Genomic DNA, 14207 nt, shown 5'->3' with positions numbered 1-14207 from the left:
ATAAAGGAAAGCTAAGTATTAACATAATTGAAGCACACAGGTTCCAATATGTCAATTATGAATTTGATTTAAATTATACTTTGTATAATTAAAAAATTTCAAATTTGTCAACCGTTTATTTATATTTGCTTTAATGCAAACCTGGTAATTTTAAAAATTACAAATTTTAATATAAAAATATTAGAAAAATTCCTTTTCTTAAATAAACACAATGTGGAAATGATGTTATATGCTATCTTAATGTAAATCAATACTTTGTAATAAAAATAAGCCTGGCATGCCACGATGTTAGATCAATATATCCAAAAATCTGCAGTTGAACTAACATTAAGTTTGGCATAAAAAAAACTGTTAAGATTTAATAAATAAAAGTATAGCAAGTAATTTTTCAGAAATATTTAAAAATCGGTGTCATTGCGAAAACCAGCACCAAATTCTGGTGACAATCACACAGTAAAATGCAAGAAACTAAACGGGAAAAGAGACGAACTCAAACACAAAATATAACTTGTAACCACTCTTTGGCAAGCTATTACATATTTTTTATTTATAAATTTTTGCAAGTATAAGAATGATGACTACAGCTGGCACAAATAGTTACCAATATGGAACTAATTTTAAAGAGATTCAAGAAAAAATCGATAAAGAAATTGTCCTCAGTTTTTTAGAACAAAACTGTTACTGCATATATGTATATTTTAACCCATTGCGGTTCATTTGCTGTATCAACTGTAAGTAAACGATTCATAACCCTAACCTTAAAATAAGATATTAATAATAATTCTTTAATAATATATATGTTTTGAAATTGATATTTTTCACAGTATTAAATTACGGGATGAATACATTTTCACAAATATTACTAGATCACATATTACAACTTTTCAATGCATAATTTAATTCAGCATACATTAAATTAAAATATTTTTTTTCTTTTCAATCTGCTCCAGTTTTAATTTTCTTAAATATGTGAATTTCTCACTGTTCAAAAGCTGACTGGGCTCTACATTATATGAATGTGAGTGTAAATTCTAGTATATACATAAATAGCTGAATAGTGCAATGAATTTAATAAAATCTGTCTTTGAATAATATAAAGAATATTTATAATGTTGGGAAGTATACTTTTCCATTTGCAAAAATAAAAAATGCATCAAATATATTTTAATGAACAGAAACTATTACATTTTATAAAAGTTATTCTAATCATCAATCTACTTCAATTCCAATTTCTTCATACAATTGTTTTTTACCTTTTGGGTAACCTTCTAGTATGGCATCTAACATATCACTCGCTAAACGCTTTCTTTTCTGTAACTCTTTCGAGCATTTCACTTTATTTTTCATCAGAGTTTCTTTTTCTTCTGGACCAATTCGAGATGTATTCGATTCTAAACTTTGTAATTTACTCATTAGTGTAGGAATTTCCTTTTTAGCCTCATTTAGTTTTAATTCAGCAGTTTCAGTAGTCATACTTTTGTTCAGGCCATTTAATGAACTTTCGGCTGCTTTAAGCTGTTGTTGAAGTTCATTCAAAGTGTTAGTCAGCTGGATTATGTCTGAATCCATTTTCTTAAGGTCAACGTTTTCAAACTCAGAAAATTCCTTTTGATCAACAAAGTAAATCTTTTGTTTGCCATACATTTTTTCTCGGATTTTACCTTCACTTACAAGATGATCTAAAGCTTTTAGAACAACAGTTTTACCTATTTCTTTGTGTAAATTATTAAAAATATCAATAGCACTATAAGGCCTGTTTTGTTGAACCATATAATCTAAAACTTGTTTGTTAGGATTTTTACTCATTTTATAAATCTATGTTTAGTCCACAATTTAAATTTAATCCATAAAAGATTCGAAAGAATAATGTTTTCAATTTAGAGGCGGGAAACATTTGAAAAGTTTCGGTTTCTCATTCTTTCCTTTACTTCAGTTCACCAGCACCGATCGCAATGTTTGGAATAAATCATCAAAACCATTTATAATCACTATGATTCGAAATATGATGTGTTAATATTATATTGTTAAGCTATTTTTACTTTAGGTATGGTTTGTATAAAATTTGTTTCTTCTTGTATAAAATTGTTTAGTTCAAAACGTTTCACTATAACTTTCACTTTTTATTTATTTACTTACGTCTGCTAGCCTTGGCCAGGATTTCTACTTTTTATTTTTATCATGCCATCTACTTAGATTTTATTTAAACTTCTATTTATCTACTTAATTGAATTTGCTTCAGTAACAAAATAAATCACCTGTGCCAATGCTAATATTTACTTTTAATTTCAAGCTGTAAAGATAAATAAATAAGATAAATTTTCTTCGTTTAGTTAACTTATAAGTTATCTCTTTCTTGTTATATATTTTATTGAAACTGTGATATAAGTATATCGGTCGCTGATAAGATCGTATCAATATTTAAATACCTCTTTCGTTGTATTATTAAAAGGATTATTTTGTATTCAAATAATTCATTTGAATTAAAAATGAGCACATTTCTTCGCTATTTTTCATGTAGTGGAAAAGACAGAATTCTTTCCACTTACAGACGTTACTCGAAACAAAATTTTAAACCATTTTATGAGAGCTTATTTGAACATTCCCAAAACGTTGCTGTTTATGATACTCATGGAGCCTATAAATACAATGACATTTTATCTGCAAGCTATTTAATAGCACAAAAGATCAAAAAAATATTACCTGCTCAATCTGGTGAGCGTGTTTCTTTCCTTTGCACTAGTGATGCTACATATGTATCAGTGTTTTTAGCATGCTGGATCACTGGTAATGCTGCTGTCCCCTTATGCCCAAGTCATCCAGCCGCTATGCTAGAATATTATGTTGAAAATTCAGAAAGCAAATTAGTTATTGCCAATGAAAAATATATAGATCCTATGCAAAATATAGCAACAAAATTAAAATCCTCTTTTCTTTGTGTTGATAGAGATGTGTTTGCATCAACATCTTCCGTTAGTAAATCAGATTTGTTAAAATCAGAATTTTTTTCGTGGGATTCTTCTTTCCAAAATAAAAGAGCACTTATTATTTATACTAGTGGTACCACAGGTCGTCCAAAAGGAGTTGTTTTAACTCATGGTAACCTATTCTCACAGATATCTGCTGTTGTCAAGAGCTGGGAGATTGATTCCAAAGATTCAATTTTGCTTTCTCTTCCTTTGCACCATATTCATGGTATAATGAATGGTTTTCTCTGTCCTTTAAGATCTGGAGGTACACTAGTTATGCAACCTAAATTTGATGCACCTGAAGCATGGAAGTATTTTCTTAACCTGGATAGTACAAAACCTCGTGTTAACCTGTTTTTTGCAGTCCCAACCATGTATGCTAAATTACTTCAAGAATACAATAACAGTGGTTATAATGAAAGCTCTTCCAGAGACAAGTGTTTAAAAACAATGAGATTAATGTCATCTGGTTCTTCTTCGCTTCCCGTACCAGTTTTTCAACGCTGGGAAAGTATCACCGGTCATACTCTGCTCGAAAGATTCGGAATGTCTGAAATTGGTATGGCCACTTCTAATCCTCTGAGAGGTTTAAGAATGCCTGGTAGTGTAGGTAATCCTTTGCCTAAAGTGGAGGTTAAAATTGTTAAACCTGGTGAAGCTTCTGAATCAAGTGACTTAGTTATAGGAAATGATAAAGAGGTTAAAATACAACCTGGTTGCGAAGGGAAATCTGGTGAGCTTATGATAAGAGGTCCTAATGTTTTTAACGAGTATTATAATAGACCAGAAGCCACTGCTGAATCTTTTACAAAAGACGGTTGGTTTCAGACGGGTGATACAGCATGTTACGAAAAAGGAGGTTTTAAGATACTTGGAAGAACATCTGTTGATATTATCAAAAGTGGTGGATACAAGATAAGTGCTTTGGAAGTGGAATCTTGTTTGCTTCGTCACCCTGATATTAAAGAATGCACTGTTTTAGGTATTGATGATGATGTTTGGGGTGAAAGGGTAGCAGCTGTTCTGATGTTTAATGAAGGAAAACACATTGCAAATGATGAGCTCCGAGCTTGGTGCAAGAGTTACATAGCAGGATATGCTGTTCCAACTGTCATAAAAAATGTGAAAGAAATTCCACGGAATGTTATGGGAAAAGTTAATAAAAAAGAACTGAGAAAAGTTTTTGATTCACTTTAATGTAATAAAGAGTCAAAAATTCTTATTACTTTTCCGTGCCATAGAAAAAACGAACAAACAAGAGTTAACAAAAATTCTTGTTTCAGTTTAGTGTAATTTTTAATTGAGATTTTATTGATTACCTCAGATTTGTTGTTTGAAACATATAGATGTGTTTATAACTTTTGAAAAATAACCATTGATTTGTTTGCAATGGTAGTTTTTCATATTACTTGTACTTAATTTTTTTTTAATATTTGCTTATAGTATATTTTTTTATTGTATAATAAAGAACAATTATTTTTTATAAAGTTAATCACCGAGAATCAATCATCAGTTGTATTTTATATGCTTGTTTCGAGGAAAGGTCCATTTTGACAATATTTAATTATTGATAGATTTTATGTTCTTAAATTCTCAACTGAAAGCCATTTTATATACTAGTTATTTAACATCAAAATTTTGCACGAAATTATTTTAATAATCTTTTTTAATGCATTTGATGCCTAATCTGGTTATTTTTCTGTTCAAACTTCATATTACTATTTATTTTTATTTACTTTTTTTATGTAAGGAGTTTATTATAAAAAGTTTGCTTAAGATGATGTGGTGCTGTCTTTCTTGAAAGATTCTCAAAAATCTTTTCGGTTTTGCAGATCAATCAAAATTTTTAAAAGAAATTTTCTGACTCTGTTTAGGTCTTAAACATTCATCATGTTTCTTGTTTATTACATAGTTTTTAAATGAAAAATCTTTTCATGTAAAAAATTCATAAATTGACTTTTTAGATAAAAACAATATTTTTATCTAAAAAGTTAATCTTAGGTTATAAATTTAGTAGAAAATAAGTCTAAAATATAAGTGTTCAAAAATCTTACTTTTTTCTTGTGTTCATGTTTTTGTTAATCAGACAATGAGATTATTTAAAAATGAAATTTGTACTCAATTATTTTTAAAATATATATTTATTTAAATTTTACTTCTTATTTAAACTAGTCAGTTTTTGTTTGTTTAATTTTGAATGAATAATTTCTATTTTTGTCAATTAAGTTTTATTGTTGAAGCATGTGATTTTACCACATTTTGATGTTGGAGATAAATAAAGAAATCTTTCCAATTTTTTTCTGTGTGTGTGCATACATATATACCATGCCAAATCAACCAATGGTCAAAATGTCGTCTTTTAAACTTTTGACTCAGAGATAAAACTAACAGATTCGATAAAAATACAAAAATTCTCACTTTTTTTTAAAAATTTCATACATTTCAAACAGCTGTGACTTGAGAACTATTTGGCCCCAGAGAGTTAAATTTTATGTCATTTTGTTCAGTTTTTGAAGATATTTTATAAAATATGCATTAAAATAAATTTTTTTTAAAAATTACATTTTAATGAAATTTTTATAATTTTTTTTCCAAAAAAATATTTTATTTAATTCTTTTTAGCAATTTTCGTGCCAAATTTCAATATGGTAATCCTTTGGAATCATAATGAAAAAAAAAATTTTTATTAAACATTGACATAAACCAGATAGTTCAGACACATAATATGCTATTGAGGAACAGATCAGGTAAAAAGGTAGACTATTCATATATATATATATATATATAGCAGTGTTTTCATCACAGAAAAAAAAATGGGTGAGAATTTCTCACCCTTTCTCAAAAACAGGGTGAGATTTCAAAAAGTTAAGTGAGATTTCTAAAAACTAAAAAAACACAAAAACTCTTGAAAAAAAAATCAGTTCTTTAATTATAATACATTTTTAACGTCTTCTATTTTTTAAAGCATTGAATATTTTTGGTGCATCATCGTAGAAGATTTTGCCTTTACAAGGTATTTGTCCATCTTACATAAGTGCATAAAACATTTGAACGTCTTACATGAAGAAACCTTACCTACGGTAAACAAGAGGTTGCAGAGAAATGTGTTCTGAAAAGGGTTCCGTGTTTGTGTTCTGTAGTTCGAAAAGGTTATGAACAGTACTGGTAAATAGGGAAGCTAGATAATGGGGCAGATGTTGAAAATAATTAAGGATCCAGGAAGAAAAGTGAAACAGATTTCATTCTAAATGGCGTAATTCGAAGCCTTTTCCAAAATGCGAGAAATTCGTGAGTTTTGAAATTGATTTATAGAATGCGCGAATTTCTCGCGGTAATAATTTTTTAATGCGAGAAAAGGAAAAAATATGCGAGATTCTCACGCTGTAGTGAAAACACTGTATATAGGCATGATCATACATATATATACACGATCATATATAGTTTGTCTAAAATAAAAACTCCCCTAGCCATTCGTCTGGACCCGTGGTGTTGAATATGGCAATGAGGTATAACTATTTCAAGTAGGGGTGTGGGTCTAGGACACTGTTTAGGACAGGTTTTGGCTCGGGTCGACGAGAGAAAGGGAATCTTTATCTTCGGTCTACTGTGTTAGCTCAAGAGTAAAGAGACGCGACCCTCCCTGAAATGTGCTATTCTTGTTTCCATAGCCTCAGACTTAATAGCAGGGGGAGTTCTTACCATAGACAAACTATACATGTATTTTCCTGACACTTTTAGCAATGAAAATAGACAAATCTTATTTATTAAAAGAAAATCATTTTTTTGTCTATTAAAATAAAATATTAAATTGTTATAATATTCAAAATGTTATTTAAAATTTGATACTTTTGTTTTGGAGGGTAAAAAGAAGAATAAGAGGTTAAATTTTATGTCGTATGAATTTTAAATCAGACTCTTGACATTTGGACAAATTTGAAAAAAAATTTCTCCTTCAATACACAACTTTCTCATCAAACTTTCAAAGAAAGTGAAGAGGGATTTGTGAATTTATTTACTTTAAAAAATGTATATTACATAATTTTTTTTTAACTTTTAAAAAAATAATTTAAGAACTTTAGTACCTATATCCCGGTGTTATAAGTTGACCGGTATTTAATCCCCCAAAATTTTACTAAAATCAGGGAATCTACTCGTACAATGGTAATAAAGTCGGACTGAAATATTGATAAATTATAAGCAATGAGATAGGTATGAATAAATCTGTATCAATTTAACCCGTTCCAAACCATTTTTAATAAGTTTGATGATACTATTAAATTTGAATTTCCTCTCATCAGATTTTCTTTACATATAAAAATATCTTATAGAATCATTACTTTAAATTGCGTTCAGAAAAAAATTATCTTGCTTTATTTGAAGGGGTGCCTCATAACATCTTAATTTGAGAGTGAATGTATCATATACAGAGAGAACGATGTGATATATTTTTTAACTTGAAGAAAGTTTTTTCTTCTTAATAATTCTTGAAATTTCAAAAATGTTTAATTTTAGTTGATTAATACACCTGACACACTAGAAATTTGCTATCACGTAATCAAAAGTAGGGGGTCGACTTACACACTGGGATTTATAGTATATATTTAGTTAACTTTTATATTATTAAACTTAACTTTTATATTATTAACTTTTATATCTATTATTAAAAATTAATCGTAAGACTGTGTTTTAACTGTTTTATAGTATTCTGTGTAAGACTGTGTTTTAACTGTTTTATCATGCATACAAATACATGATTCAAACTGATACAAAACAGATCATTATAAATTACAGAAAAACAGGCAAAAATAAACAAATTAAAATATTTACTTAATATTTTTTTTAATTTCTGTTTAAAAAAGGACAAAAACTAAAAATTACACTTTTTGTGTTTTAAGTAAATTTTAGTAATTTTACACCCACAGTAAATTTTACTTAGGTCACTTAAAAATTATGCTTGTCCTTGATTAACAATAAAGATGAACTAGTTTTAGAAAAATAAGTTAAACTATGAGTTCAGATATGTAGAATTCTACAACTTCAGTTCACAAGGCTTTAAATGGAAATGCTTCTATATGTGGCAATAATATATTAAAAAAGAAATAATAATAAAAATTCTTAGACCTAGGCCATAAATGTTTCAAGAAAAATAAAAAGTTATTTATTCACATACATATAGTTAAAGCTGACAACCTTTGTAAGTTAACCTCTATTATCAAGAATCATATTGCATAAAAAAGTGTAACTGGACCACCACCTGTCTGACTTTTATATTGATCACTGAAACAGTAATTCGAATTTGTATATGTGTGATATTAAATCCAATTTTAAACCTTTTGTAAATTGTTCAACAAAAATTATTTTATGAGATTTTCTATGTAATCATGTATTAGAATTTGCATGGATTTGTTAAATACTATTAGAAACTAACCATCAGTTTGTAAGCAGACATAACAAAATATAGTTGAATATAATGTTAAGTTTTTAACTACATATATCATCTGCACTGTCTTTTAAGAAATTATATATAATAAATATCTTTCATAGATTACTAACAAAATATGCATATTTATTTACTTTCTTTATGCATATTTATTTGTTTTCTAATCAGTTCCAAATTCAATTTATTCTACAAATTCTAGTATGTATATTCTGATTATTAATTTCATTTATGATATACGGGACAAATTAATAAAGAAAATTTTAAAATCATGTTAAAAATTTAAATGCATTAATTTTTATTGTGATTAGTAATATAAAAAATAGAGTAACATAATATAAGAAATGATAGAAAAACACAATGAAAAATTTTTTTTTTTTCAAATGGCAGGCACTGAACATTATTCAACTTAGAAGATGCTGGAATTGTTACTCATTTCACGTTTCCCAGTGGGCACCTGTGAACCAAAGTCACGCCACACTGCCCCAAACCTGTTTATAGGGTTGATCATATTCACACACAACAGAAGACAACACATAGAGAAACTCCATGGCCAGAGCAGGATTCAAACCCGCAAACAAGCGCGCTAACAGCTCAGCTACCTGGCTGACACACAATGACTATTCCTCTGTATAAATTGACCACCTGTCTAAGGTGACCACTAAAACAATGTACTGTAAATGTTTAAATTACGTAGGTTTCTATTTAAAAACTGATGTTGCTCATCAGTCTCTTTTAAAACAGACACTTACACTTAAATCTATTTTATTTTAAAAATTTCTTAGAAATTTTATTATCCAGCTTCTGGTGTCTTTTTTTATTAAAAAACTGACCTTTTTAGTAAGAATCACACATGTTTTTTAAAATAGAATTTATTTGCACAAGATTTACTTAAATACATTAGATGAAAAAGGTCTCTATTGAATATGACATAAGTAAATGTTTATTTAAATGAATAGTTTGCAATTGTTGTTCAACACTGCATTAAAAAGATTCTTCTCTAATATCAACAATATTTTTCCTTTAAACTCTTCTTCTGACAGAGAATTTGTGATACAAACTGCATAAAAACAGAAAGATTGCATAACAATAAGATTTCCTTCAAGTATGAAGACGAGAATGCTTAATTAAACTTTTTTTCTGTGTGAATGTTTTATCACATACATCACACGAGAAAGGCTTTATTCCAGTATGAGAAATAGCGTGTGCTGTTAAATTTCTTTTGTGTGTGAATGTCTTATCACATAAACTGCATGAATAAGGTTTTTCTCCGGTATGAATACGAAAGTGTTCTTTCAAAGTTCTTTTCCTAGTGAATGTCTTATTACATACACTGCATGAATGAGGTTCAGTATGAAGAAGGCAGTGTTTATTTAAATGAGTTTCCAGTGTGAACGTTTTATTACACACACTGCATGAATATGGCTTTTCCAAAGCATGAACAAGAGAGTGTTTATTTAAAGTTCTTTTTTGTCTGAATGCTTTATCACATACATTGCATGGATAAGGTTTTTCTCCCGTATGAATGAAAGAATGTTCAGTTAAAGTTCGTTTCTCTGTGAATGCTTTATCACATACACTGCACAAATATGGTTTTTCTTCAGTATGAACAAGGGAGTGAGTAGTTAAATTTCTTTTGTGTTTAAATGTTTTAAAACATACATTGCATGAATAAAGCTTTTCACCAGTATGAACAAGAAGGTGTTCATTTAAATTTCTTTTTGATGTGAAATTCTTATCGCATACACTGCATGAATAAGGTTTTTCTCCAGTATGAACGAGAGAATGTTTGTCTAAATTAGTTTTCAGTGAGAACATTTTATTACACACACTGCACGAATAAGGCTTCTCTCCGGTATGAACAAGGTAATGTTTTTTTAAGCTAGCTGTCTGTGTGAAAGTTCTTTCACAAACACTGCATGAATAAGGTCTTTCTCCAGTATGAATAAGAGAGTGCCTAATTAAATGACATTTCTTAGCAAATTTTTTTTCACACACACCGCATGAATATAGCTTTTCCCCAGAATGAATAAGATAATGTCTTTTTAAAGTGTCTGAAAGTTTGAATGTTTTCTTACAAACACTGCATGAATAAGGTCTCTCTTGATTATGAGCAAGACTATGCCTTTTTAAATGAAATCTTTTTGCATAAGACATATTACACACACTGCATGAATAAAGCTTTTCTTTCGTATGAACAAGAGAATGTTCATTCAAATGACTTCTCTCCATGAATGCTTTTTTACATACATTACATGAGAAAGGTTTTTCTTTAGTATGAAAAATGGAGTGTCGATTGAAATTTGATTTCTGTCTGAATGTTTTATCACACACGTTGCAATAATAAGGCTTCTCTCGAGTATGTATTCGAGAGTGTTCATTCAAATTTCCGTTATGTAAGAATGTTTTATCACATACACTACATTTATATGGTTTATCTAAAGTACGAGTTATAGATTGTTGATTTAAACTTGCTTGTACTGTGATTATTTTATCGCACATATTGTGTTAATAAAATTTCTATCTATTGTGAACAATTTTTTTTTTATTCCCTGTAAAAAAAACCTTGCTTTAAGATTATTGCACAAGGATTTTCTGAATAAAAGATAAACCACAATCGGAATATAAATTTTGTTCTTTAGTATAATATTTAAAATATGTTTATTCCGAAATGTTTACTACAAGAAACTAATGAGCATAATTTTTTTAATTTGGTTTTGAAGGAGAAAAGAATGTAATTTTGGATGTGAAAGTTCATTCACACTTAGCTTTTATAATATCTAAGATATCCACTATATTAAATTACAAAGATTATCATGACTATGACAAGCTGATATTGTGATGTTAACTCACCGAGACTGAGGTACAAAAATAACGTTAACTCTCTCTTTTATAAATATTATTATGCTCATCATAAATATGCTAATTGAATCTCTTTTTCTATGTGAAGATTTATCACCTACACAGTACGTAAGATTTTTCTCAACTATGAAGAAGAGAGTGCTTATTTAAACTTCTTTTCTGCAAGAAACTTTTATCACATACTCAGCAAGAATAAGGTTTTTCTCCTGCATGAACAAGAAAGTGTTTAGTTAAATGATCTTTAAGGGAGAATTTCTTAGCACATACACTACAAGAATAAGGTTTTTCTCCTGTATGAACAAGGGAGTGTGTTTTTAAATTACTTTTCTGAGAGAAAGTCTTATTACATACACTGCATCTATAAGGCTTTTCTCCTGTATGAACACTATTATGTACAGTTAAACTTCTTTTCTCAGTAAAAGATTTATTACAAATACTACATGAATAAGGTTTCTCTTCAGAATGAATAAGAGAGTGTTTAATTAAACTACCTTTTTGGGTGAATGTTTTGCCACATACATTGCACGGATAAGGTTTTTCTCTGGTATGAACAAGAGAGTGCTCACTTAAACTACTTTTTCGTGTAAATGTCTTATCACATGCACTGCATGAATAAGGTTTTTGTCCAGTATGAATAAGAGAGTGTGTGTTTAAATTAGTTCTCTGAGAAAATGTTTTATCACATACACTGCATTTATAAGGCTTTTCTCCAGTATGAACAAGATAATGTTCATTTAGACTTCGTTTCTCTGTGAAGGATTTATTACAAACATTACAAAAATGAGGCTTTTCGCCCGTATGGATAAGACAGTGTCGAATTAAACTAGATTTTTTTGTAAAAGACTTATTACACACTCTGCATGAATGAGGTCTCTCTTTCGTATGAATCAGAGAGTGTTCATTTAAACTTCTTTGGTGTATGAATGTTTTATCACACACAGTGCATGCATATGGTTTTTTGCCAGCATGAACAAGAGAGTGCTTTACTAATTGAATTTTCTGTGAGAATGTCTTCTCACATACACTACATGAATAAGATTTTTCTCTAGTATGAACAAGAAAGTGCCTAGTTAAGTTAAATTTTTTTATAAAAGATTTATTACACACACTGCATGAATGAAACTTTTCTTGAGTATGAATAAGAGAGTGTTCATTTAAAGTACTTTTCTGTGTGAATGTTTTATTACATACATGACATGCATACGTTTTTTTACCAGAATGAACAAGTGAGTGTTCATTCAAATAAATTTTCTCAGAGAAAGTTTTATTACACACACTGCAAGAATAAATCTTCTTTTCAGTATGAACAAGAGAATGTTTCTTAAAATTTTCTTCATGTAAAAATGTTTTATCACATATACTGCATACATAAGGTTCATAAACAGTATCAATAAGATCATGGGAATTTAAACTGGCGTTCAATGCAAATGTTTTATCACACATATAGCATGAATAAGGATGTTCCTTAGAATAAAATACAATTTGTTAAGCTTGATACATGTATGAATGCCTCAGAATTATCACTGTAGCAAAAGGGAGAGTGCTTGTTTAAATAAAATTTTTTGTTTAAGACTTTTCACATATATAGCATAAGCAAGGCTTCTCTACAGTTTAAAGATTACAGTTTATACAGATACAGATGTATAGTTTAAACCACTTTTCTACCGCTGACATGATGATATTTGTTGAATTTCGACATTCTTTTAAACTTTAAAGTGATTTGTTTTAAAATAATCCTTTAGTGAAATTATTGCAAAATAATCTTTTAGTGAAATTATTGCAAACACTTCGTGAAAATCAAGTTCTTATCCACTCAGAACATGAATACTGTTTATTGTCAGATTAAACAGTAATAATTTAATTTAAATTACATTTGCTTGCATACGTTTGTTCGAGAATCCATTGAGGTAATATTTTTTTGCTATAGAATTAAAAGAAGAGAGTAAGCTCAATTGTAGAAAAGTTTTTGGTCTAACCCGAAGATGATAGATGAGATATCCTCAACATTAAGAATGAATGTGCATCAGTCAATAATTACAAACAAAGACTGATTAAAAAATGATTTAATTAAAAAAGAAATGATATCACTAACAAAATTCATTCAGAGCAAATACGAAATTTATTTACTTATTACCATGGAGTCTAGAGTATAAGGGTCCATGCTCATTACTTAGGAATTTTATCAGTATGATAGCTTTGCTGCTTTTAGCTTACGTAGAAGAACTGATTTATGGATTGTGTTTTCTACACCAGAGAGCTTGGCCGCCTATACTTCCGGATCATTGTTTTTTGTGTGTTCTGAAGCCATTTGACTCACCACATTATCATTGTGTTATGAGACTATCTTGAGTATAGTATTTCTTGCATTCATGTATTTGTTAACTGATTTATTATTTGTGTTTAAAAGATTGTTGTTGTAGTTAATTTACGTCGCACTAGAGCTGCACAATGAGCTATTGGCGATGGTCTGGGAAGCATCCCTGAGGATGATCCGAAGACAAGCCATCACAATTTTGATCCTCTGCAGAGGGGATGGCACCCCTGCTTCGGTAGCCCAATGACCTGCACGCGAAGTCGTGCACTTTACGGTAGAACAGTTTAACGAGGACCAATACCGCACACCCTCGGTCCCTACGCAGATTGATCCAAGTGGTCACCCACCCGCACACTGACCGCAGCCAGTGATGCTTGACTTCGGTGATCTGCTGGGAACCGTGTCTTAACGATCAGTCCACTGCGGGACGTGTTTAAAAGAAAAATCATAATAAGAATCGTCATTTGAAGATCTGTCGTCAGGGGCGGATTAAGCGTACGCAGGGCCCTAGGTCGTTAAAATTTTTGGAGCCCTTAGATTAAATTTTTTTCTCGTATATTTTTTATTTATTCATGTATAAAAGTATTTATACATCTTAACATTTAAGAAAGCATATTTAAAATTAAAA

The 14207-nt window shown here is 29.4% G+C and overlaps 4 protein-coding genes across 4 annotated transcripts; 1 reads left to right on the top strand and 3 right to left on the bottom strand.

Moving 5' to 3' along the window:
- Window positions 1–1142: 1142 nt before the first annotated feature.
- LOC107437891 (homologous-pairing protein 2 homolog) lies at window positions 1143–1940 on the bottom strand. The gene has a single exon (XM_016050025.5). The coding sequence runs from the start codon at window positions 1804–1806 to the stop codon at window positions 1210–1212; it is 597 nt and encodes a 198-aa protein (XP_015905511.3). The 5' UTR covers window positions 1807–1940; the 3' UTR covers window positions 1143–1209.
- Window positions 1941–2136: 196 nt separating this feature from the next.
- Window positions 2137–5263, top strand: LOC107437889 (malonate--CoA ligase ACSF3, mitochondrial). Its single transcript, XM_016050024.5, has one exon. The coding sequence runs from the start codon at window positions 2487–2489 to the stop codon at window positions 4161–4163; it is 1677 nt and encodes a 558-aa protein (XP_015905510.3). The 5' UTR covers window positions 2137–2486; the 3' UTR covers window positions 4164–5263.
- A 3996-nt stretch (window positions 5264–9259) lies between these two features.
- LOC107437892 (uncharacterized) lies at window positions 9260–10905 on the bottom strand. The gene has a single exon (XM_016050026.5). The coding sequence runs from the start codon at window positions 10903–10905 to the stop codon at window positions 9505–9507; it is 1401 nt and encodes a 466-aa protein (XP_015905512.3). The 3' UTR covers window positions 9260–9504.
- Window positions 9260–13427, bottom strand: LOC107437893 (uncharacterized). The gene has a single exon (XM_071180110.2). It carries the CDS (start codon window positions 12706–12708, stop codon window positions 11449–11451), a length of 1260 nt encoding a protein of 419 aa, XP_071036211.2. The 5' UTR covers window positions 12709–13427; the 3' UTR covers window positions 9260–11448.
- Window positions 13428–14207: the final 780 nt, after the last annotated feature.

The sequence above is a fragment of the Parasteatoda tepidariorum genome, chromosome 1, assembly GCF_982258835.1.
Source record: "Parasteatoda tepidariorum strain Cologne lab strain chromosome 1, Ptep-v5.0, whole genome shotgun sequence".
NCBI classification, from domain to species: Eukaryota; Metazoa; Arthropoda; class Arachnida; order Araneae; family Theridiidae; genus Parasteatoda; species Parasteatoda tepidariorum.
The sequence above is the reverse complement of the archived record's forward strand: the minus strand, read 5'-3'. Positions and strand labels throughout refer to the sequence as shown.